At 31.5% G+C, this 25,037-nt stretch overlaps 3 protein-coding genes across 4 annotated transcripts; 2 read left to right on the top strand and 1 right to left on the bottom strand.

Annotated features, from left to right (window-relative positions):
- The first annotated feature begins 5,737 nt into the window (after positions 1–5,737).
- Positions 5,738–6,445, top strand: LOC127266112 (ubiquitin-40S ribosomal protein S27a). Its single transcript, XM_051296242.1, has one exon. It carries the CDS (start codon positions 5,792–5,794, stop codon positions 6,260–6,262), a length of 471 nt encoding a protein of 156 aa, XP_051152199.1. The 5' UTR covers positions 5,738–5,791; the 3' UTR covers positions 6,263–6,445.
- Positions 6,446–10,756: 4,311 nt separating this feature from the next.
- On the top strand, positions 10,757–16,572 carry LOC127266111 (pto-interacting protein 1-like). 2 transcript variants are annotated; one of them, XM_051296240.1, is made up of 8 exons: positions 10,757–10,934; positions 11,738–11,901; positions 13,530–13,777; positions 13,842–13,968; positions 15,150–15,423; positions 15,517–15,649; positions 15,734–15,820; positions 16,143–16,572. In XM_051296240.1, exons 2-8 carry the CDS (start codon positions 11,817–11,819, stop codon positions 16,272–16,274), a joined length of 1,086 nt encoding a protein of 361 aa, XP_051152197.1. In that variant the 5' UTR covers positions 10,757–10,934; positions 11,738–11,816; the 3' UTR covers positions 16,275–16,572. The 2 variants fall into 2 exon arrangements, with proteins under 2 accessions (XP_051152197.1, XP_051152198.1); XM_051296241.1 differs by having other exon boundaries at positions 10,934–11,067.
- Positions 16,573–19,671: 3,099 nt separating this feature from the next.
- On the bottom strand, positions 19,672–24,599 carry LOC127266110 (protein transport protein SEC23). Its single transcript, XM_051296238.1, has 5 exons — positions 23,508–24,599; positions 21,352–23,172; positions 20,373–20,489; positions 20,208–20,279; positions 19,672–20,118 (listed from the first exon to the last, which is right to left on the bottom strand). Exons 1-5 carry the CDS (start codon positions 23,979–23,981, stop codon positions 19,981–19,983), a joined length of 2,622 nt encoding a protein of 873 aa, XP_051152195.1. The 5' UTR covers positions 23,982–24,599; the 3' UTR covers positions 19,672–19,980.
- Positions 24,600–25,037: the final 438 nt, after the last annotated feature.

Genomic DNA, 25,037 nt, shown 5'->3' with positions numbered 1-25,037 from the left:
ATTCTAATTTTGTTGATGCATGGGTCTATAAAATTCATTATATACAAGCTAATTGTATAGGCTAACTACAACAAAAGTAAAATAAAATAAAATAAAATAAAAATAATCACAAGCAATGGTAGCTTAGATAGATTATGCCTTTTGACTATGATCCTTTTATTAATAATGGCAAAAAGAACAATGATCTTTGAATTTCTTTGATCATGGAACTTGAAAATCACGACCATACGTTTTGTATAAAATTATTTTTAATATAATCACATAATTTTAAAAATTAAAATATTTTTACGTAAACATCAATTTATCTGCTTCTATCTCATAAATATCTTATTTTACTCATGTATAAAATTATTAAGAGTGCAATTACAATATCAAAGTCTTAAATTGGCCTTATTTTGAAACACTTTCAAAAGATGTTATATTTGATGTAATAGTAAAAATATCCAAAGGTCGAATCAATGTTCTGTCAATTCAAATAATTCCTTCGGCCCAACTACATTAATTAAGTAATATGAGACGAAGATTAACAAAAACACTATAATAAGATGCATCAATGACATATTTTAAGTCCATTTAAGAGTTCGCATGTTATGACAATCAAATGTGTACGAATAATGATTGCGATATTTGTTGCGACTTCAAGAATCACACTAACTACCATATAAAGTACATATGGTGTAACGTAAAATATTTCATGTGATGTAGGGATTGAAGTATAGCATAACTTGACAAAATTAAATATATTTGCTTAATGGTGAAATGATGTCAAGGCTTAGTAGGAAATTTGTGATATCCCCGACACTTGGTGTGAGTGGACGCTTGAATGGGTCACTATATTGTGAATTTTGCGATGGATTTTTACAAGGGATGTAATCCCTTGCAAATTTATAGATTTTATATGGAATTGAACAAGGGAAATTTATATCATCATCTATTTTTACTACTGATTTTGCGAGGGATTTTAGATCTCTTAAAAAGCTTCCATACAAAAAATATTATATTTGCGTTTGTAAAGACTTTTGCGACGAATTTGATTGTACATATATAAATAGTACAACCAATTTCTTTGTAAGGTTTGATGTTGATATACTTTTTTATGATATTAGTGGAATTGAATTATCATTTCAGGACATAATTGAAGTGATAAGAGCATATTTCGATGAGAAAAAGCATATGCTAAGACCAAATACAAATTACATTGCTATTGAGGGTCGTGTAATTGGTGCTATGGTAATGTGTCCGACCCATATATACGTACTGGTGGTGCGACAAAATCTATTGAGGTATTCTTCTGTACTATTATTTTCAACTTTCAACATAATAATACGTTATATCTATTATATTTTTTTTTAACTAATTGATAAAAATAGAACACAGGTTAACTCTAGGAAATAATAAACTATTTATATTAAAATATGAGAAATTAATATGTCAAATGTTATTTAAGTTCACTAGACTGTAGAAAATGTGTATATTAGAGAGTTAAACTACATTATTTGAAAACTATTATTCATGCATGCACATTCTTATAGATATACTAGATTTTTTTTTTTCCAAAAAAAATTCTATATACAATATTCACTTATATTTGTTCTGAAATATTAATATAATGTTCTTTTCTTTTAGCTAAGATAATATTTTGAAATATTAATATAATGTTCTTTTTCGTTATTATAATAAATTGTATATTCTCTCAAATACTTTTTTCATTTATCATGTTCTTATAATAAATATAATGGACACACGTTTCATAAAGAAAATTGGTATTACTTTATAGGATAATATTCTAAAGTTTCTATTAACAATCTTATTTTATACCAAAAATTATTATTTTATGAAGTTTGAAGAGGGGGAGAATCAATATTATTCTTATTAAGAATAATTTTGATCATTGTAGTTTGTTCTTTAATTGTCAATTTGAATGGAGAGGTTTGTGTTTGTATTTAGATACATTTTAGAGGTAATTTTTTTTTTTTTTTTAAAAAAGTTGAATAGAAATTAAATATTGGATGTATTTTGCATAGTAAAGAGCTCCTAATTAATGTATATAATATTTTCAATATAAAATAGTATACTAATAAAATTCAAAACATATAAAGAGAGTCCTAGGTGTGTTGGTTTGTTGATTTCATTTGCATAATAGATTGGTGTGATGTTTAATATGTAAAAATAATATATTTTTTAGTTATTTTGATTTTTTCATAATAAAAACTAATAAATAAATAAAAGAACATGGCCTTAATTTAATGTTTTAGTTTTGAATGAGATATGGCATATATTTCATAATTGAATTTTCTTCGGGTGATCACATGTCAAATTACAACAAATTAAATATAAAAATTTTAGTTTTTTTAATCCTTTTAATTTTATTTTATTTTTCAAAATAAGATTAGAGTACTACATGATCATACGAGAATTTCTAATTAATAGAAAATTTTGAATTAATAGTTCAATTCTACATTGTTCATATGCAGTAAAAAAGTACTATTGCAACTTATGACAATATTGTAATTTTTTTATTAGTTATAATATATGTACCATTGATAAAAAAAAAATTTACGAAAATTTTAGTCATGTACAAACATTAGTAAGATTAATATATATATAATGCAAATATTTATGTTAATTTAAATAACTTTTTACTATATTATATATATTTGCAGGGTTGTTATTCTATTACAAATCTTTTTGGTCGTTGTATTATTCATTATGATGGAACAATGCAACTTGATGAGCTTCTTATAACTTTTAAATCAGAGAATCAATGCATTGGAGGATTTGTTATAGGTCCTCTCATCGCAAATTCATACGTAGAGGTTAAAATTTTTCTCTCTTTGTCTTCTCTCTCTTGTTTCTTAGTTAGTTTACTACAAAAATATTGTTTTATCATTTTGAATAAGTAAAACAAATATAGATGAGTTATGAAATGGTTTGTGTGCAAATATTTTGATTTTACATACTATATATATATTTTTAACATTATTTCATTTATTGTAGGTTACTGTTCGTTGTTTTCCAGTTTTTGAAGGTGAGAATCGAATTGAAGATTAATGAAGCCCGCAAGTTCTCAAATCTTCAATCGATTTTCAAGTTTTTGAAGGTGAGAATCAAATCGAATTGAAGATTAATGAAATCCGCAAGTTGTCAAATCTTCAATCAATTTTCAATTCTTAGTCGTTGAGATTTATGTCCTATTTGGAATTTTATTTCAAAAATGAAATGAAAGACAAACAATCTTGTTCAATCATCTTTGATTTATTTTTTATTTTTTTTCTTAACTATAATCATTTATGGTTTAACTTTAACCACTTATATAAGAAAAAATGTAAGAGTGTAATAGGATGAGTAGTGATCATAAAATTACAAGTTCAAATCCTTCAAACTCTATTTCGATTGGCTCTGTTGGAAAATACAAAGAATACTGTGAGAATAGTAAGAGATTTTACAAAATGATAAAAAAAAAAAAAAACTACAACTACATGATCATAAAGAAATTAGATTTTTTTTTTTTTTTTAATTGGATTGCTCCTCTTTTATTTCTAAAAGAGACTTTTTTCAATGGTTCAATTAATTGAATATTTTATTTACTTTTGTAACATTATTTTATAATTTGCTTTAACTCCCACTAAAACTCGTAAAATGCTATTATCATCCTTATTATCAAATGATTACTACTTTTTCTATGTCGACACTAGTGACGGATCTAAGGAGGTTTGAGCCAGTGGGCACCAATCCCCAAATCCCAAATTCTATTTAATTATCTAGTGTATAAATATTTTTTTATTATATAATTATGTTAATTTGTTCTTCAATATATTAAATTTATTATTTTGTTATGTTTTTTTAAAAAAAAAAAAAAAATTCTTATCACATGTTATAATTGTGACAAAGATAATAAATAAAAAATAATATCAAATAAGTAAAAACTATAGCGTTGGTCAACCCCATCAAAATTTCGAAGCAAATTCTGTCACCTATTAATACACATTACCAAGTTTTTAATTAATTGGACTTACGTCCACTTGGGCCATTTGGGCTTTTACTAGTGTGGGTTAATCCATCTCTCAATCTCAACTTTTTTGGGTTTTTACTAGCGTGGCCATTTGGGCTTTTTGCTCCATTTGTCTAAATAAATATTTCAAATCTAAGTTCGGTAAAGGATAACCTGACGGTGTAGGCGTTAGACCTTGTGACTAAGGTCCATAGAGTGAAAAAATTACCGTGTGTGCTCTAAGCGGAAATTTAAAACCAACATACATTGTGTATATAATTTTATTATAAGAAATAAGAAATAGTATTTATTATTTTGATCAATAAAAATATACTAACCGTGATTATCTAATTTTAAAATATCTACCAAATTAAATCAATATAAAATCAATTTTATAGTTAAGTTGTTTATTATATAAGTTAGTGCATGCTCGTATGTTGCCATGAATTGTATTGTTAAGAAAATATTTTTTTATAAATTAATGAATATGTATTATTTTGTTTAGTAAAAAATTCTAAATTATCATGATTATCTAATTTTTAAAAGCCAACCAAATTCAAATCAATAATATAAGGTCAATTTATACTAAAATTATTTATAACATAAGTTAATGACTTTAATTACTTAATTAATTAATTTTTTTATAAAGCGAGAAATTGCGACTAGTATTTTTTTATGTACGCTTTGAGAAATTTTCAGATAGTAGCATAAATTTTCAGACCACTAGCATAATAGTATGTAAACTTCATCTGCAAATATTTTACATTTAGGGTGTGTTTGTTGGGCGTTTGGTTTTTGAGTTGAGATTTGAATAGTAAAAATTTTGAATTTGAATAGTTGTATGATGTGATATAAATAGGTATTGATGTAATATTTTGAATGTAAAATTAATTTTTTAGTATTTCCTTCGTCCCACCACAATTGACATTATTTTTATTTTTTGTTTGTCCCGTAACAATTGACACCTTTCTATTTTTGAGAAAAATTATTAAACCAAAATATATTTAACAAATATAAATCAACTTAATTAACTACATAACATATAACATCATAAATGACGTAGAACCAACTCAATACCCCTTTATTTCTACATCTCTCTTAAAAAAATATATATATTTTGATTTATATTTAAAACTACACATCTTTTATAAAATTGATTTATGTTAATTATAAATAAACAAAAATATTTTTTTATTTACTTGTATTATAGAAGATTTTATTTTTTACAAAATAATATTCATATTGCATATATTTTTTAATTGCTATATAATTTTTAAATATTTAAATATATATTTTAATTTTTTTAATCATATATATTAAATTTACTTTAAAACTATAAATATTATTAATTATACAAAAATTAATATAATAATATCATAACTAATTATTATTAATTAATTAAAAATTCTCACCTTTATATACCGTATCCCTAATCAAAGGTTCAATATAATATAAAAAATAAAAATAAATATTTAATTTAATATTTAAAAAAAAAAAAAAATTAATAGCGTATTTAAAATCAATCCGCAACAAAGTCACCGTTTTGCAGATAATAAATTACTCGTAATGATTTGGGCCGTCAAATATTATTATTAGTTTTAAATAAATCAAATAACGTTACTATATTTTTAATTTTATATAAATTATGATCTTAAAGAAAAAATTTGAATGGGCCGGGCTTTCAAATAAAAAACCAAACCGGCCCATCAAGCAAACCCTACTTGTATTTAAAGCCGCATCATCTTCTTCTCGAAACGCATTCACCCAATTGGCAAACCCTAGCATCCGCCGCCGCGGAAGATGCAGATCTTCGTGAAAACCCTAACGGGTAAGACGATTACCCTCGAGGTTGAATCCTCCGATACCATCGACAATGTCAAGGCTAAGATCCAGGACAAGGAAGGCATCCCGCCGGACCAGCAGAGGCTGATCTTCGCCGGGAAGCAGTTGGAGGATGGCCGCACCCTAGCGGATTACAACATCCAGAAGGAGTCTACTCTCCACCTGGTCCTCCGCCTCCGCGGTGGCGCGAAGAAGAGGAAGAAGAAGACGTACACCAAGCCGAAGAAGATCAAGCACAAGAAGAAGAAGGTGAAGCTCGCTGTTCTCCAGTTCTACAAGGTGGATGATTCCGGTAAAGTGCAGCGGCTGAGGAAGGAGTGCCCCAACAATGAGTGCGGTGCAGGTACTTTCATGGCGAATCACTTTGACAGGCACTATTGTGGTAAGTGTGGCCTTACTTATGTCTACAATAAGGCTGGCGGCGACTGAGATTCATTTCTCCGCCTCGTTGAAAACTCTACAACGTTTACTGGTTTTGCACTTTCTGAATTTCGTTGGTATGGCTTAGGGCAAAGATTTTGTTGCATCGACATTGAATTTATAATTTATGTTTTATCTTGTGACTTTCTTCTAATCTTTGTGGTTGTGTTATAGAGTTTTTCTTTGATTCTACATCTTAATATTTTATGTTTTTTTCCTCTGCGAAATGGGTTTATATCTTAAGCTTTCCTTATATCCTTATTTGAATTATTGTGTTGCTGTTATAAAATTAGTAGTTCTTGACTAGTCGAAGGGGTCCTTCGATCTAAATATATAGGAAGAACATATGCATAATGAAAATCTATGTGCAGATGTGCTTGCGTTCAATTTGATCTGCTTACAAAGAACATCAAATGCTGAATAAACATCTTGATTATATTTTCAATGTTCGATCAAAGATTGGTTTTCAATTTCTTTCTATCCATTTAATTAGGTTGACAAAAATTATTTCTTGTGAGTAGCTTACAAAAACTGTATATTGGAAAGTGTGATAATACAATTTCTAAATGGTTTAGAGATCTTTGAATATCTAAGATGGTTGCATATTGCAAGTATGCTCTCAACTATAGCTTTAGAGATTATTGTGGAACAGGGAAAGGAAGAACCTATCTAATTGGATAGGGAAACTAGAAATTTCCCATTCAATTTTGATAATGGTTTTTCTTTTTCTGTAAAGATAACCTTTTTAATACAATCTTAACCTGATCTGTTCTTGTTCTTTATTGGGTTGTTGATTTGGTCTCTGAGTGATTTTTTTTGATGATTTTAATGCCTCCATTGTTGATTTAGTACAGTTGTACACTCAAATTAACTACTGATTTCATTTCTTAAGCTAAATGGCATGGTTTGTTTGATGGTTTGTTTGAGCATGGTTTTTTTGTTTTTAAAAAAAATAGTTTATGTTGATCATAAATGAATAAAACTATTTTTATATTGAATTGTATCATATAAAATTCTATTATTTATAAAATGATATTATAAATGATATTTAATATAATGTTTAAAATATTTAAATATATATATTCCAGTTTTTTTACTATAAATATAAAAATTATTGTTTGCATACAAGTAATATAATAAATTATTATTATTAATTTACTTTTTTAAATATTGTACACTAATCAAATATGTTACACATATGTTTGTGGAAGGTGGTGGTTTTGTTTTGAAATTAAAAAGGCACAACACATCTGGTCATTACGGACTTTTCCCAGATTAAACATTTACTCCATGTTTGCAATATGTTAAAATGTTGTGAAGTGCATGGTGCGTTTATTTTTGTGAAATAATTTGAAGGGTTTTTTTGTGGATAAAAGATATATTTTGCGTAATTGTATTTAATATTAAAAATATTTTTATATTTATATATATATATTTTTTTTACAATGTCTTTCTATTAGTATTATAAGACGCTAATAAAAGTATTTTTGCAATTTTTTCTTAATTTGTATTATGTTTTGATATAATAATTAATATTCAAAATTGAATAGAACTGAGTGAAAGTATTATACATGATTTTTTATTTTTTGGGATGGTATTTTTATTACAATGAAAAATGTTGCTTTGATTTATGGTTGTACATAGTGTGTGTATATATATATAAATGTATAAAGTAAACACTTTACATACAACATGTGTGTACATATATACACAGTGTGTGTATGGGACAGCGGAAAAGAGTTCCGTTGGTTTTACATATATACACACTGTGTATGGAACAACGGGACAGGATTCGTTGGTTTTACACACAATCTTGTAGGAGCAGTGCGTTGTGTATGATGAGGGGAAATGACACTATACTTCTAAACTATATATGAGTTATTGGATAATTTTGCCTTTTCTTATTCATTCATATCAATGTCTTAATTATAAGTTAGTACATCACTACTCATAACCATTACATCTATTATCCTAAATTTCCACACTTCAAAGTGTTGTGTTTAGGATTATTCTTTTTCTAACACTCTCCCGTCAAACTAGCAATTCATTTATAAGCTTGCTAATTCAATCTCACTATATTAACACAAATGCATACAAAAAGCAGCAAAAAGTGGTTCGTTTAGTGTGATTTGTTCTCCGGGTCTAGTTTGTAGAATATAGGGTTCGACTGGAAATTTATTCGGTGCGTACTTTCAGATAACGGCAGCAGGTTTTCGCGTCATTAAAAGAAAAAACCAAGAACACGTGCTCAAAGTATTGCTATCACTCCAAAGTGGTTTACAAATGAAGGGGAATATAGACTAGTTCAATACTATTGGCTAACATCGATCAAGTTTAATCTTTATTGAATGGACTTAGTCATTAGGTTTTAGTCTCTCCCGGAGGGTTTTGAGATTTTCCGATAGTTTATGGAATTTTATTTCAATCATTCTCAATCACAAATTTAAATGCTCCATTTCTCTTGAATAAATTTTCAACGTTACTATAATAGAAAAATTGATGCAAAGTATAATTAGTAAGTAATTAATAAATATATTAATAAAAATAATTATGGTATAATAAAAATAATTATAGATTAATATTAAGATAATTAAATAATTTAATTAAAATCAGAAAGATTATAAATTATAAAATTTAAAATGTGATTAAAATATACAATTATATTTTTTTTAAAAATAAATAACAAATTATATGGCGAGCGATAATTTATGTGAGATTAAAAAGTACAGATAATTACAATTAGTGGGACATTGGTTGATAGTTTGGGGTTAAGTAGGAAGTTTCTCATATATATGTTTATATATATATATATATATTACATTTTATATTAAAAATAAATATTAAATATATTTTTATATATTAATTAATTAAATAATTAAAAAAATCAAAATTAAAATAGAAATGAATGGTGGTGCCTTCCAACTTTTTCCCATGCTCCGGTTTTGTTGTTTGAATTCAAAGTATGAGGCTTGAAAATAATTGTTTATTCCTTTCTTGTCTTTTTTTTTTTTTTTTTTTTTTTTCTTCTGTAGACATTTCTTTCAAGTCTTGCTTGCACAATTTTTCTATTTTGTACAATTTATAAAGATAAAAATAAAAATAAGTAATATTTTATAATTAAATCATTGATTTTTTTGAATAAATCAAGTATATACATATATGGTGTATAATTATTTGTGTATAATTTTTCTTTAATAAATATCCACTTCTAACCTAATTTTGTTTAGATTATAATTTTGGAAATTTGATACTATTTTAATTGTTTTAGTGAAATCAACTCAGATATTAATTTTTTTACTATTATTAATTTCTTTCAAAATTTTAAAACTCTTGAATTTTTTTCCCTTTTTATGCAACTATATTGCTCCTTTATTTATTTGTTTTTTAAATACAATATTTTACTAGGTTAATTTTTATTATTTTTTTTGAAAAAAAATAGTATTCCAATATTTTTAAAACATATTTTGAAACAATTACAAGACCATGACTGTATTACATTTTTTTCTAAAACACATTTTTTAGTTACTAGTTATTATTGGTGTGTTTTTTTAACAAAAATATATATATATATATTTCAAAAAATAATTTTTCATACTTTATATAAAAATAAATAAATAAATAATTCTTCTTTCAATTATCTGCCAAAACAAACCACCATAATATCTATTGAAATTGTACTATTAAATTTTATATATATTTTCTTATCTTAGATATTTTTTCTAGTTTTATTAAAAAATTAATTTGTTTATATATTCTACTTTTATATCTCTTCTAAATTTACAAACATATTTATATAATATTTTTTACTTTTTATAAATTAAATTATGTATATATATACTTCATTTATTTATCTGAAATTCATATTAAATATATTTAATAGAATAATCTCCCTCTGATCCGACCATGTAACTATTTTGTTATTTTTATCTGTCTATATCAAATATATATATTTTTATTTTAACAAAATGATATTCATACAATTTACACAATATTACAAATAATTGAATTAAAAATATGAGTTTGAGGGAATTTTTTTTTTTTTAAATTATTCTAATTTATTGTTATCCTTAAAATACTAATGTTTTAGAAAGAGATCATCTTTCGGCTGAACATAAGTACATTTTTTTGAGTGATTAGTATTAAGAGTCCCAATATCACAATCCATTTTATTTTTATTTTTTAAAAAAATTAAAATTATGTTAAATCAATTATACTTTTTTTTTTTAATCTAATGTTATTATATTATATTTATATTATTGTTAATTTTTTTTATCATAATTGTTAATTTTTTTTTCTTGAGTGCTCGTTTGATCATAATTGTTAATTTTTTTTATAATAAAATAATATAAAATAAAATAATAATTTTTAACTTAAAAAAAAATAAAAATATACTTCGATAACAACCCAAAAGATAAATAAGTATAAATTTGAATTAGGAAGGAAGGAGCAGTTTAAATTTACATGTTAGTATAGTATAGTAATCGCACATGCCCACAATAATAGCAATCCTGATTGTGTATAAACATTACTTGCACATTATATTTTATTCTCTTCTTCTCCACCGCGTTTTTCGCCGGCTTCCGCTGCTCTGTTGACCGCCCACCCATTCGCAGCTCCCGAGTCTTCCAGTTCTGCCTTACTGTGAAGTTGCTGGAATTTCAGATTTAGCTCCCAAAACCAAGTAATTCATCGCTAAAATTATCGTTTTTGTGCTGCCGCTGCTTTGATTTGTGGTTGCTTAATCAATCTGGAATCACATGTGATGGCTCCTGTTTTAGCTTCTTCAATACCTTGTTGATCGCCGTTGTTGACTGGTCAGATCAGACCTCCCCTTTTTTCTTGATATTTTTAGATCTAGATTGCTATTGATTTTTAGAGCTTGAAGTTGCAAGAGGGTTTCGAATTCTACTTAGAGTTAGCTGTAGTGCTTGGGATTATCTAGTGGATGGTAATTAGATGAGTCTTATATCTGATCGATTTCTATGAGTTTGGAATTGAATTGTATGTATGAATAGGCTTACTTCCCAGCTTGTTCTCGATCTCCTGGATTGTATTCATTTTTGCGGAATTAATACAATAGAAACATCTTTGGTTCATTCAATAGATGGGTGAACTTTTAGGATCATGAGTATGAGCTTAAGTTGAACCAATTTAATAATCAAAGTTAGTGGTCACCTGGAAATCCCGAACAATATTTATAAATCAAAATTGCAGTGACAGTTTAAATGAAGCTGGGACCTCTAGTTATATGATCAAGGTTCTCATTACAGCACTAAAATGGAGCTATCTTGCTGTTAATCTCAGTCCCTAGGTTATGTAGATGGATGTTATCCCAGCAGAGGGTTGGGTCCAAATTATATTGCCATATCTAGGAATTTATTGGAATTTGTTGTTCGATTTTATGTACTATTTGCAGAATCGTTATTGGGTTATAGCTTTCTCTAACTACTTAATGCAATAAGACAACACTCTGCATTATTACAGGTTTGCTTGGGCTCATTGGGATAAACAACACATTATTTGTTTGAACGCCTGCTCATCTTTTGAAAATTTGGAAATAATAATGGGTTGTTTTGGCTGTTGTGAAGAAGATGATTTCAACAAACATGTTGATGGGGGAGGCCAATATCCAGTAAAAAGCGCTGCAGGTAACTTTGCAAACCCTATTGTAATGCATTTATATCTGACATAGGCTTGACATCTTCTTATCTTTCACATAAATTTATGCCGTGGTTTTCCACTTTCCGTGCAATTTATCTTTGCTGGCATCAATTTTCTGCCATTTTGTTCATTAATCAGATTTATGTTCAATGTATGTGTACTTATGTAATGTTTTCCTATTTTGAGGGTCATGATAAGGATGCTGTAATATATCACCATCTTTCTTTCTTTTTCTTTCTTTTTTTTTTTTTTTTTTAAATAGAAAAATTGGTGTTCCTGGGAGTTTTTTATTCTGGATTTCTAAGACAAGAATGAGGATAATTCAATTTACTGTTTATTTGTTTGGTCCCTTTTTAAATGTGTAACTAAATTGAGGATTTCTTATTATGGTTTTCATTATAGTGGCGTACTAAATTTTGCTTGTTTAAATGCACTTGCATTCTGAACATGGATGATAAGTTACTGTGGGTGTTTATTATGAAATGCACTTTACAGAATCTTTGTTTGTTCAGTTGACCCATATCGAAACAGATACCACAACTTTTGGGTGAAAAATACTTTGAAAAGAGAAACCCCCTCACCCAATTTGGTTCTTGAGTACAACTATTATTAAAATTTGAAATGAGTTGAATTGAGCTAAAATTTCATGCTAAACCCGGTATTATGATTTGTACTTGTGAAATTGAAGCGAATGCTATGCCCCTTGTTCAGGAGAAAGCAAGGACTGTGGATCCTCCCTATGTCTTGATTGAGCTTGTGTGGGTAGATTTCTTGCTAGGGCTGATAGAGATATCCCCTACCAATTAGAGAAACCTAGGGAAACTGTTTCTTCTTATACGAGCAGTGGTCAAGCCTGGCTTGAGAATATTTATTCAATGTTTGTTTATCAAGCAATTTTCAGGATGAGCTTAAGTTGTAGTCTTGAGTTCAAATCGTGTAATATAGATGCAAACTAAAACCTATCTAAACAAGCAAGTAAACAGCATTTAACATTTCTGAACAAGCCAACTCTTATTCAGTACTTAACTAGCCAAATTTTGTGTTTGAGCTCAGTTTGTTTTAATTATCAAATGAGATTTTGATTTATTTATTTATTTATTTATTATTATTATCATTATTATTATTATTATTATTATTTTGTGATCAAACAAGTTTAAATGAGCCAAGCTTGGAAACATCTCACACATACTACAACTATAACAATATGTAGGTCAGCTATTTCCAATTATTGATTTGGAAGTTCATTCAAAAATTAAACAAGCTGAAGGATCACTTTATGCAAGTCCTTGCTTCAAGCAAGGTTCTTCAAAATATAACTTTCAAGTTCTTCGAAGTCGAACCTGTTTCTTTATAATCACTTCTAAATAAGTATTTGGTTTGATAACATTCATGAGTTCATGGGGGCTGCATGTTTGACATCATTAAGGCGCTTTGGAAAGTTCAAGTTTTTCAATTGATTTGATCTTCTAATGATAAAAGTTGATCATTTAATAAACTGCATATTTAAGCCTTGATGCTACTAATATTTTGTTTTAAATGTTCCTATTCTGCATGACATGATGATAGACGTGTTTGGGCTAGAGGAGATACAAACTAATGTAATTTCTGTGGGTAGGGAATGATGGAAATTATCGTAATACAGAAGTTGCATCAAAAGCTCCAGCTGTGAAAGTCCAACCTATTGTTGTTCCATCAATCTCCGTTGATGAACTGAAAGAAGTGACAAACAATTTCAGCTCTGAATCTCTAATAGGAGAGGGGTCATATGGAAGAGTACACTATGGAGTTCTTAAGAATGGCCGAGCTGCAGCCATAAAGAAGCTGGACACAAGCAAACAACCAGATGATGAATTCTTAGCTCAGGTTTGTCTGAAAATAAAATATATTCTTGCTTTCATTCAGACACCGACTCATTTTGAAATTATAGGTGTCGATGGTCTCAAGGCTAAAACATGAGAATTTCGTGGAACTGCTCGGTTATTGTGTTGATGGAAATCAGCGTGTTCTTGCCTATGAGTTTGCATCTAACGGTTCACTTCATGATATTCTTCATGGTATGTTAATAACTCTTACAACTGAAAAGAGATATTCCCTTAGTTTTAGTTTCACTTGGCATCTTATTAATGGAAAGTAAATGCTGTATGATTATTTGTTCTAATTGATCTTCTAAATTTTCATTTATACCACCCTGTGCAGTTACTATTATGTGCAAGGGACGTTAAATTCTTTATTTCATGCTTCCATATCTCTGTGTGATTAGTTTCAATAATTTTTGTCAATAATGTGCCCGTTGCTGATGAATAGAAGTATCTTGAAGTGATTGATAGCGTGCTTTGCTGGCTGTAATATATTTTCTTTCAGAATCCTTGTTGACCCATCTTTCAAAGTTTGCAGCAGTATTACTATATTCTCCATTGCTAATTTATTATCTTTATCTATTGGTTAGGATTGGATATTATATGTATGCTCTTCTTTGGATAATTACACTTCAGATTAGTATGTACGAAGCCTCTACATAACCCCTTTTGACAAATGATTAGGAGTGATAAAAATTCATCTTAAATAAGCTAGCTTTTGTGATACATCTTGTCTAAGGATGTTTTGATGGACACTAATAATGTTTATTTATTTATTTATTTTGGGGGTGAGGGGGGAGGGGAGCTAACGTTGTGTTATGGTTTTATTTTTTGAGAACATGTCTGCATTCAATTTGTATTGAAGTAGTTCAGAATGAGTTTAAATGAACCTTGAAATTTTTTGGGGAATAAATAAAATAATGCAGACATCAATGTAAAAGAATAATATAATACTAGTGTACCAATCTACATTTCTATGAAGTGAATTTTCTGGATTGAATGTTGGCACAATGTGCATAATGCATATGCATGTAGTTGGTCTAACATATATATTATTAGATTTTCATGTACAATACAAGACATGTTTTTTGAACGTCTTACCAAATTTGAAGGATACATTTGTTTTAGGAAAATTTTAAGATAGTGTAGGAAATGCATGTTTGGTTTATATTCTGAAATATGTTAAAATGGTTTCATAACAATGTAGTTGGGATCCTGCATATCGACAGTAAGTTATTTCTTGTCTTCCCCACTCCTCAGTCCTCATTTGGCTTCCTAAGTTTTTTAAAATGGCAAAAAGCACAGAACAAGCATGGATGCATCTGAAATGTATGCTGGTTTTACTGGATGTAATGAAATATATACTGTTGCATTTACAGGACGGAAAGGTGTTAAAGGAGCACAACCTGGTCCTGTCCTTACTTGGCATCAACGTGTGAAAATTGCAGTTGGTGCTGCCAAGGGCCTTGAATATCTTCATGAAAAAGCAGAACCTCATATCATCCATCGTGATATTAAGTCAAGCAATGTACTTATATTTGATGATGATGTAGCAAAGATTGCTGACTTTGATCTGTCAAATCAAGCTCCTGATATGGCAGCACGCCTTCATTCAACTCGTGTCCTTGGAACATTTGGATATCATGCTCCAGAGTGAGTTTTAACACACACATCTCTACTCTAGTTTCCTCCTTTTCTCTCACATTCTCAGTTTGCAACTGCTCTTGATTGTTTTGTTACTGGTAGATATGCAATGACTGGACAGCTAAACTCAAAGAGCGATGTGTATAGCTTTGGTGTTGTCCTTCTGGAGCTTCTAACTGGTCGCAAACCTGTTGATCACACTTTACCCCGCGGTCAGCAAAGCTTAGTTACATGGGTATTGATTCTTCTTGTTTTTTCTCATGTCTAATATGTTGTTTTCTTAGGTTCAAAATTGTAAATGATTGGTTATGTATTTCAGGCTACACCAAAGCTGAGTGAAGACAAAGTCCGGCAATGCATTGATGCTAGACTTGGAGGAGAGTATCCACCTAAAGCTGTTGCCAAGGTTATTATTGACTCTTCAATTATCCAAGCTGCAATTAATACGTGGATGTGTGTGTTTTAACATATTTAAATTGTCCATTTGTTACGTAAGCTTTCATAACTCTTGGATGCCTGTTTCAAATGTTGAGTCACAATTCTTCTGCTTGGGCATCAGTGTAATATGTTTGCAGCTTTCTGATATTTCATGCTAAAATCATATTACCTAATAGAGATTACACTGTTTAGGAGGTTGTTTCCAATCGTCACATCCATTCATATTTGGTACCCGCATATGTTTCTGTAAAGAGGAACTGCATTGGTTATTGACATTTTGTGGAATGCAGATGGCTGCTGTTGCTGCTTTATGTGTACAATATGAAGCTGATTTCCGTCCTAACATGAGCATAGTAGTGAAAGCACTACAGCCTCTTTTACATACTCGGCCTGGACCTGCTGGTGAGAGTGATCATACATGAGGGTCACAGGTAAGCTGTGCATCCTGTATCTGAGCCATGGAAGTTGATATATATAATACATGTATTGTTGCTAGGATCTTCAGTCCTTTATGCAAGTGTTTCCAAATAACAATGAAGAGATGGATCTAGAATTGGGCACAGTTTGGTATTGCCGTTCATGTTGTGTGGCTGTTTATGTTCACTGCATATGAATGAATATAAATATCATGAGAGACCTACTTGTCTATTAAGAGTTTGTATGTACTATCACCTAAGTTGATTCTTTCTACATTAACTTCATTGGTTTTCTTGTTTCCTATCTTTCCTATTGAAATTGGTGAGATGAAATTTCCTGAGATTGAGATAGCTATTGAAATTGTGGATTTGTATTCAAAATGTTTTATTGTGAGTTCCATGTAAATATTTGATTGAAGGAGTCCCATGGAGCCTTAGTGTGTTGTGAACTGCAGATATCAGTCTTATGTTTTTGTGGGATTGGACTCATACCTGTCTATAGTGCTATACACCAAAAGAAAATTAGTAATTGATGTATTTGGCTTAGGTTCTAGAATTGTGGGTTTTGGTATCTAGTGAGATTTTATTGAATATAATTTAAAAGAAAATCTCAAGAAATGATTAACTTAAGTTGTTATTTTGTTGAGGCGGGTGTAGCACTGATTAAGAGTTTCATATGTATACATGTATATAATATATATATGGTATTGGTAGCACTATAGTAGTAGTAGTAGTAGTAGTAGTAGTAGTAGTAGTAGTGGTAGTATCATAGACATAGAGTAGATGTGGGGGGCGTTGATGTTTATCGATTTGTTGGGAAAGTTGTGTTTTTCACAGGCGATTTGATTTCATTGAAGGAGGTTTTGTGTGTGTGTGTGCATCGGCATGAGACTGATGTTTTCTTTCCAACATATACTTTACACGCATGTGTGGGTGGTCATAGATCATAGTATTTGAATTTGGTGTTGTTTTAGAGGTGGTGTCAAAATCTTTGTCAAAACTTGGATGTTCAATGTCCACTTTTCCCCTATACATTCTCATCTTTGGAAAAGCCACTCCTTAAAGCCTTGAGGATCAATATTAGTCTCATTATTTAAGTGCAATGTACATTCTCTTACATACAATTCATGTTTGGGTGAGGTTAGGATGCTGATGGATCAAATCAGTACGAAAAATAAAGGGTCAGCATATGGTTTGAATTAATCCAACATGTAATTTACATGTAACTTTTATGAACATACTTATTGTGATGAGTTCAATATTAGTATGTGATACAGGGATTATTGTCATGTACATTAGTTCATATACTGCATTTGTATTATATTAACATAAATTGTGTTGTTACTGCTAAATATATTTTTATCAGCACACAAACAACCTCCAACATATTGATATACATACATCTTATCTTATACCCATCTAAATATACAAATAGATACTAATAATATTCATAATAGTGCATATATGCCAAAATACTAATTTTACAATATGCTATAAGTATGAATGAATGTTTTGTCGGGGTTTAAGTATAATATTTCTATATACTTGGGATTAATCTTACAAAATTGTAATTTGTACGTCGTCATTTTATTCAAGAATTCTTTTTCGTAAGTCAAAAAGATGCTATTGTCGAAAGTAATAAGACAAGAAATCAAAATCAAAATCATGCCACGACAATGATGTTCTTCTAACATAATGTTGATAAATGATCGAAAACATCTCATGGTAAAAATATCCATTTGAGCTGTGGAATAGCTCAAAAGAAACATACAATCATTCAAAGTTAGTCACACTACCAAAAGCTTGATAAGAATATCATCATTTGTGTCGCCAATATTTAAAAATAGTCATTCATACTCTATGTTCAAGACCAGATCTCAATTAATATATTAGTAATATTAACATAATGAAAAATGTATTCTCCACATTTTAATTCCATTATGCTAGACCAATAATAAGAGAATCACTTCAAAAAAATAGTTAGAGCATATTTTGTGTTTTTATTGACATAATTAACCAATGGGTTTGTTAGATATTTTAAGAATTTACTATCGAATGATGTTGACTATGTTATTTTTTTTTTCAATATTAAGAATAATAGAAGTGTAAAGACTATTACTGTGGTGTTTATAGAAGTGTTCTAGTCTATGTTCATAATAGCAAACTTATATTCACTTTTATACAACAATCTATAGTTTGTTTATTCAAAGAAATTTTTAAGTGTAAATATAAAATTATAAAAGTAGGTAATATGAAGAATAATGATATTTTCATGAATACCCGTGAAAGCAAAATACTATTATACAAGAATACAATAAAATGCATTACAAGTAAGAGATCAAAACAATTTGACAAATTGGGAGCAACATCTCTATCAACAAATGCTGAATGAATGATCTGAATATAAATAGTACTACAATATGTTACACATTAGGCTTATTTATAGACTAGGCTTAAGATATTATGGTGATTTTTGTTTGAAAAATACATGTAGCAAATATATTTTGCGATGCTGCAAACTTGTAATGCATTTATCTATTAAGTTTGCAAGTTTTAAGTGCAGTTTTGTTGTAAAAAAAAATATGGGTGTTTCTAATCTTTCTTCCAACTCAAAGTGATGGGTATTTATTGTGTTCGGGTATATTCAATTGTGCTTTTAGCAACGGTTGGAAGATAAAAGATTTGATGTTTGGCGATTCGTGAGCCTCTCACTCACAATCCGTGGGTTGTTCTAGACTCGGCTTGCAAAAGAAAAACGATTTGTAAGACACAAAACAATGTTCACATAACGAAATATTAGCAAAAAATTAAGTAGTTATTGCAGCAACCATATACATCTATAAGTTAAAAACCATTTCAATAGAGGAACTACTCACGAGAGGAGACTTGTGCGATTGCATTTTCTAGCATGGATTGTAGCCATGACTCTATACATATAAGGTGAAGAATTCATACATGACCACTACAAGTCTACTCTTTATATTTATTGTCTATTATATTTACCAGTTATAATTAGGCAGGTAGGGTAAGGGATAATCCCATTCAACATTCCCCAGTTGAAGAAGAAATAAAACTCTTCTGAAACCACAGAATGAAGCTTGATCTTGAAACCAGATCCGCCGATACAGTCAGTAAATTGGACTTAAAGACTTGTGTTGCCAAGATTTGATCAAATCTTTCTACCCAACAACACATTGACATTATAGTGTTTTGGCTAGCACAACCATAACCATAACATCTTTGAGTAAACATACGCAAAAACACCTCTGTGCAGCACATGAATTGCCTAAATAAGCTAGAAGATGTGAATACTGTCCGAACAGAAATTACAATTATAACTCAATCAATGAACAAAAGCCTGCAAATTAATTCTCCATGTATACCTTCTTTAACTACGCATAAATTGGTCTGTGAATATAACTCTGTTTATTACCAATGCATGAGATTTCAGTACATGTATGGCGCTGTTAAAGAGCATAAATGTAAAATATCGTGTATGAATATCTAAACATCAACAAAATGCAAAAAGAAAAAGGGGGAAAAAGAAAAAAAATCAAGTACATATGATGACAGGGGTATTTCTTTAGCAAACTGTCAGTTGAGAGCAAGAGTAGCATCAATTTTTACCAACCAAACCAACAAACATAGAGATCTCAGAAGCATACCAAAGGCGGCGCATTACATTTACCACAAAAACAATTTAACGAGTGCCTCAGCTTGGTTCGGGGGGCAATACTTTCAGGCTGCGCATCCACTCACAGAAACTAGGATCATCAAAATGAATAAAGCTACTTTTTAGCTTTGTTCGCTGCTCTGCAGTCAAAGTTCGAAGCTGGGGAAATCTTGCCTCCTACAGTCAAAACAATATACGATGATAATTTATAAGATGGATCATACACGAAATTCTCTCACATGGTCTAATGAACTAGTAGCTCATACCTGCTCATAGGGAGGATCTTTATGTGCTGGTATTAGGCGAGATACGAAATACCGAGCCTGGGAGCTTCCCTCCTGTTACAAACCAGAATACTTCAGAACACTGCAATTGCATTCCAATACTAACTGGCCATGTAGTGCAATAGAAAACTAAAAGGAATAAGTAACCTTAAATGCAAGAATCCTAGGAGCTGGAAACCGTAGTTCAGTAAGCTCTTCAACCAATGTCTTACAAGCTGCCAAAACTGCGGCATTTTTTCCATCCTGAGCAGAAAGTTCAGCACCCTGAATGGCATAAAGAAAGGAAGATTAGCATGTGAAATGTTAATCAAATCTCCTTGGATTATCAATTTGGCATTCACTTCACTCAATGCTTCAAATTCCTCTTCTCCAACTCGGTAAAAACAGACATTAAAAGATTCTCTGCAGAAAATGGAATATGAGAAGAGAGATTCTGTTTATGTTGGCATTTCAACGATTGAAGTACCACTTCTTAAAGAAGATTCAACAGCCATTGGTAAATCAGTGCGGAAATCGCCTTGCGCTTACACAGATTGAAGGATCAATTATCAATTAAGAGGGCTACAAAACTTCATGCACTCTTCTAAACTTGAAGTATATAATGTAGCATTAAACCAAAACAAGTCGCTTAAATAGTTGCATGTACGCAAAGAAACATTGAATATTGAAACTCCATAATTAGTCCAGTTCAAAACCACCGTCTTTTGGCCTCTAATAAGAAATTATCAAAATATTTACACATGCTCTATAAAGAATACAGAAAATGAATGCATTATATACATTGCATTTAGATGAACCTAAATATGTAAACTAACACGAAGCATGTTCTAGGTTCTGTAATCCAAAAGATCCCCCAAGAGTGATAGCATAGTTACTCACAAAATTATAACTTGTATCAATATGGATTATATCAAATTGCTTATATGCCTTCTCATTACCTAGATCAGTCCTCGGGGTGAAGGTAATGATTAATAATTTATTACCTTATGTAAACCATAGCTTGGTGCCAAAATAACATGATATCTTTAGCTTAAGGCTCTGGACTAACAACATTTTATTTGTATCCAAAAGCAGGATAAGGTTCATATGCAAACTGCATTCAGTAAACCAATAAATTCTAGCATACCGTCCAAATGAAAACATCTGTGCCATGATCAAGAACAACTGCAGCATCAGATTGCATAGCGAGATCATATGCAGGTAGTTCCTCAAAAGTCCCACCTTCTCGATGCATTAAACAGCGAGGTGCCAGCATGCGTAACGATAGATCAAAGGATGCATTTAGGAATAAAGATCTCAAAACAGATCTCTCATCTTCATGACCAAGTATACTTCCTAGGAGAGGACCTCTCCTAAGATGGAACAAGAGTTCAGGCAATAATGAGAGTTCTTTGGGATACCGATAAAGCTTTGACTTTGGAACCTGGCTACCGAACTTAGCAGCTACATCTTTAATTCTCTCATCAAGTGTTGCCCTCATATCAAGAGCATCGCTGAAGGATTTGGCTCGCAGCAAAGTTCTTTTACCAATAAGAACAGCAGCCACTTCATCTTGAACACTCTCTAGATAAGATGAAATACTATCTACAGTAGGTAACCTAACAGTTATAACTCTTGAGATATCAGCTTGATAAATATTCGAATACTGAATAGCAAATTGGAAGTACACAAAATCACTCTTGATATCTCCACGAAACTCCATTGATATTGCAAAGCTTTGTGTTTCTTCAACACTCAGCATCTGTATGGCTAAAGCCATGTCATTCTTAAAAGATTCATGGTTCTCTGTGTTTGCTTCCTTGCCAGGGCCCACCACTTGGCTAACTAGAATATTATCGGAACACCTTATTTCCATTAAGCCATGTGAACCTGCTGCCCTAGTGGCAGCTCTCTGCAAATTCACACCAAATGCTTCCCCAAAGTCATCATGGAGTACCAAAACACCTCCAGAAGATTTTGCAAGAGGCTGTAGCACTGGAACACGTACAGGACATGTCCCAGCACAAAGTATATCTATCACTGTATTGCGACGATGTGCCTCACTACCTAAGTTGTCCATCCACTTTATTGCTTTTTTTTCCAAATATGGGTAGTTAGGATGAGTAACTGAATATGGAACTGAACCAGGGCCATACGTGCAAGGTCCACCAGCACACACAATTATCCTGCTATTTCCACCTGGCCTTTTAACAACACCTCTTGATAACTCAGCTGATGGACCCTGAATTAAAGCCATGGCAACCTCCACTGCAGCACCCAAACAGCGATCTCGGGAAACTTCAGGCAAATTCAGTTTATAAGGCCTTAATGAAGACAAGATTCCATGTGCTATAGGAATCGAAGCATGAATTGGAGACAGATATATTCCAGTTCCATAGATTAATGCTCTTAATGGTTCCTCGCCTGGTGATTGATCACCAGACAGTACATCAGCAGATGCAGCAGATTCTTCAGAGAAATCATACACAGAAACCGTCCGGCCATAAAGCACAATTCCAAGCCGTGTAGTCGGGGGCACAGAGTCAACAAATGCATGTAAGGAACTCTGTAGATGCTGTAATTGTTGTTCGTCTAAACACTCATCTATTACCAGAACAATTGGTGCAGATATTCTAGATTCAGATACTGGAATAAAACCAGGCCTTTTATTTCCTGTCTGGACATAATCTACCAGAGGAGATGACAATTCAGGCAGATTTTGGAGCTCTTCTCTGCTTGGAGCAATGTACTCGCCTTCACTTCCATTCAAGTTTCTGCATATTACACACTGCCACTGGCCAGAACCATGTAAGATGTTGCAGTAGAGATTGGCGTAAGCTCCACAATTATCACAACGATGAGGATCACGCTGGATTATCTGAGGACCTGGTGAAACCTCCCTTCCAGGAGAAACTAATGCCCCAAATCCTAAACTAGGTACGTTGGCCATTTTCTTTTGTTTCAAAACCTGAAAGATTAAAGCAAGAGAAATAAGCCCCACAAAAATGTGGAAGATGAAAACCAGATCACTGACATACTTTCTCAACAGAAGAAAAGTCACAGTCAAATATCCAATCATAACTAACTAGCAATCTAAAATTAAGCTACATTGCATCGATAAAACAATAGCCAGACCAAAGGAGTACCCCCAACAAATTAATTTCCAATAGTGCTTCAAGCTCAACCTCTCCAGCTAATAGAACATAGAGTAATCTCTACATAAATCTTCAATTATTCAATATTTAGTGAGAGGAGTAATCGACTCATGTATTTATCAATTCGGCGGTGAAATGAAAGGATTACCTTGTGAGCTGAGAATAGGACAGTTGGAGACCCCACATCATTGCCCAGGTCTTCAGTAGCATCAGAAGGTTGATGCTGTAGCTCAACCGATCCGTTTGAGAAATGCAGTGGCGAAGATGTGGGCAACGAGGAACTAGAAGAATAAGCAACCGGCTGAGGAGTTGCAGGGGAAGTTCTGAACGGGACAGCAGCTGGTTGGAGGGGCGACGAAAATACAGGCGGACCAGGGGGAGTGCTCATGAGGGGAACAGGGCTTCCGGTTCGGATCCCATTCGCCGGCGAGGGTAAATTAGGAGTCTTGATTGAAGGAGAAGGGGCCTGATTTGGCGGTATAATAGGCGGAGGAAATACCGGCCTTGATGATGAGGAGGCTGCCGTCGGCGGGGAAAACGAAGGAGGAGCCCCCAATTTTGCATCTAAGTTCGGAATGCCAGTTGAGGAATAGCCTGAAGACGATTGCTGTCGATTCGCCATCAAATGCAACGCCAACCAAAACGAATCCCCAGAATTCCAGGTCCAGGTTTCGAAATTCAATCAAGATTCAAGGCAACAAACCTTCAATAACTCTCCGACACATCGATTTCACAGCAACAATCGCCGCACATGACCGGTAAATTACACCTAGATTCAATACCGAAGCAGTAGCGGATCGGGGGCAAAGAAAGGCGTTGTAGCGGAATCCAAACCAACAATGCCGTATAGCCGGAAATGAAGGATCAATCACCACATCTTTCCATTCAGGCACCAGAAAACTGCGGATATGAACTTTCCGGCGGCGGCCAATGTGCAAACTGCTGATCCCGATTACCGAAAATGCGAAAACCCACCCTTTGCTGGTTATCTTCGGGCCTTTCCGTTGCAGTGGCTGCAGCAGCAAACGAGCCGGCGCCGTGTGAAGGAAGGGACGATTAAAGTGGGATCAACATATTTAGGGTTTTTTGGTTTGTTGGGTAGAAGCGTGCATAACTCGTTGTAGCAGTTTCTGAGCGGTCAAAATGGTGCTGCTATATGCCAAGAGGCACCAACAGTTGAGCGAATTGGATTTGGATTTTTGGAGGTCATTTGAACTGAATTGAATTGTGAAGCAAAATACAGAAATTGGTTTTATCACCACAAAGGCAGCCAACCTTGGATTTTCAAACCATTTTCGTCTTTTAAACTAATGATATTTTGATATTAATATCAGATTATTTTTATTAAAATAAAAAATGAATATTTTGAGACTATCAAAATGATAAAAAAAAAATATTTTTATTGTCTTAAAAAAATCGCCACTAACGGTTTAATCAAAAAAGCCGTTGTAGGGTTCCCTGTCTGCTCAAGAAAAGCCGTTGTAGGGTTCCCTGTCTGCTCAAGAAAAGATTCGGGCTATCTCGCAATAACGAAAAATTAACGAGGAAAGTAGGCAAAATTGGACTGAATGCTGAAAAAAAAAAAAGGAATTAACGAAAAAAATTGTAAAAATCTGAAAATAACGCCGAAAATTAAAATTGCAAAGAAAAAATTAATGCAGAAGAAGATCCTCCGGTG

This window comes from Andrographis paniculata, unplaced genomic scaffold, assembly GCF_009805555.1.
Source record: "Andrographis paniculata isolate CXL003 unplaced genomic scaffold, ASM980555v1 Contig74END, whole genome shotgun sequence".
Taxonomy (NCBI): Eukaryota; Viridiplantae; Streptophyta; class Magnoliopsida; order Lamiales; family Acanthaceae; genus Andrographis; species Andrographis paniculata.
Note: the sequence above shows the minus strand (reverse complement) of the source record. Positions and strands in the feature narration are given on the sequence as shown.

Bases quoted from the DNA above. Each gene is read 5' to 3' on its own strand.
- LOC127266112 (XM_051296242.1), top strand. From the start codon at position 5,792: ATGCAGATCTTCGTGAAAACCCTAACGGGTAAGACGATTACCCTCGAG.
- LOC127266111 (XM_051296240.1), top strand. From the start codon at position 11,817: ATGGGTTGTTTTGGCTGTTGTGAAGAAGATGATTTCAACAAACATGTT. The intron at 13,969-15,149 runs GTATGTTAATAA...TTGCATTTACAG, and splicing joins ACTTCATGATATTCTTCATG to GACGGAAAGGTGTTAAAGGA. The intron at 15,424-15,516 runs GTGAGTTTTAAC...TGTTACTGGTAG, and splicing joins TTTGGATATCATGCTCCAGA to ATATGCAATGACTGGACAGC.
- LOC127266110 (XM_051296238.1), bottom strand. From the start codon at position 23,981: ATGGCGAATCGACAGCAATCGTCTTCAGGCTATTCCTCAACTGGCATT. The intron at 23,173-23,507 runs GTAATCCTTTCA...TTAATCTTTCAG, and splicing joins TCCTATTCTCAGCTCACAAG to GTTTTGAAACAAAAGAAAAT. The intron at 20,490-21,351 runs GTATGCTAGAAT...TATGCCATTCAG, and splicing joins CAGATGTTTTCATTTGGACG to GGTGCTGAACTTTCTGCTCA.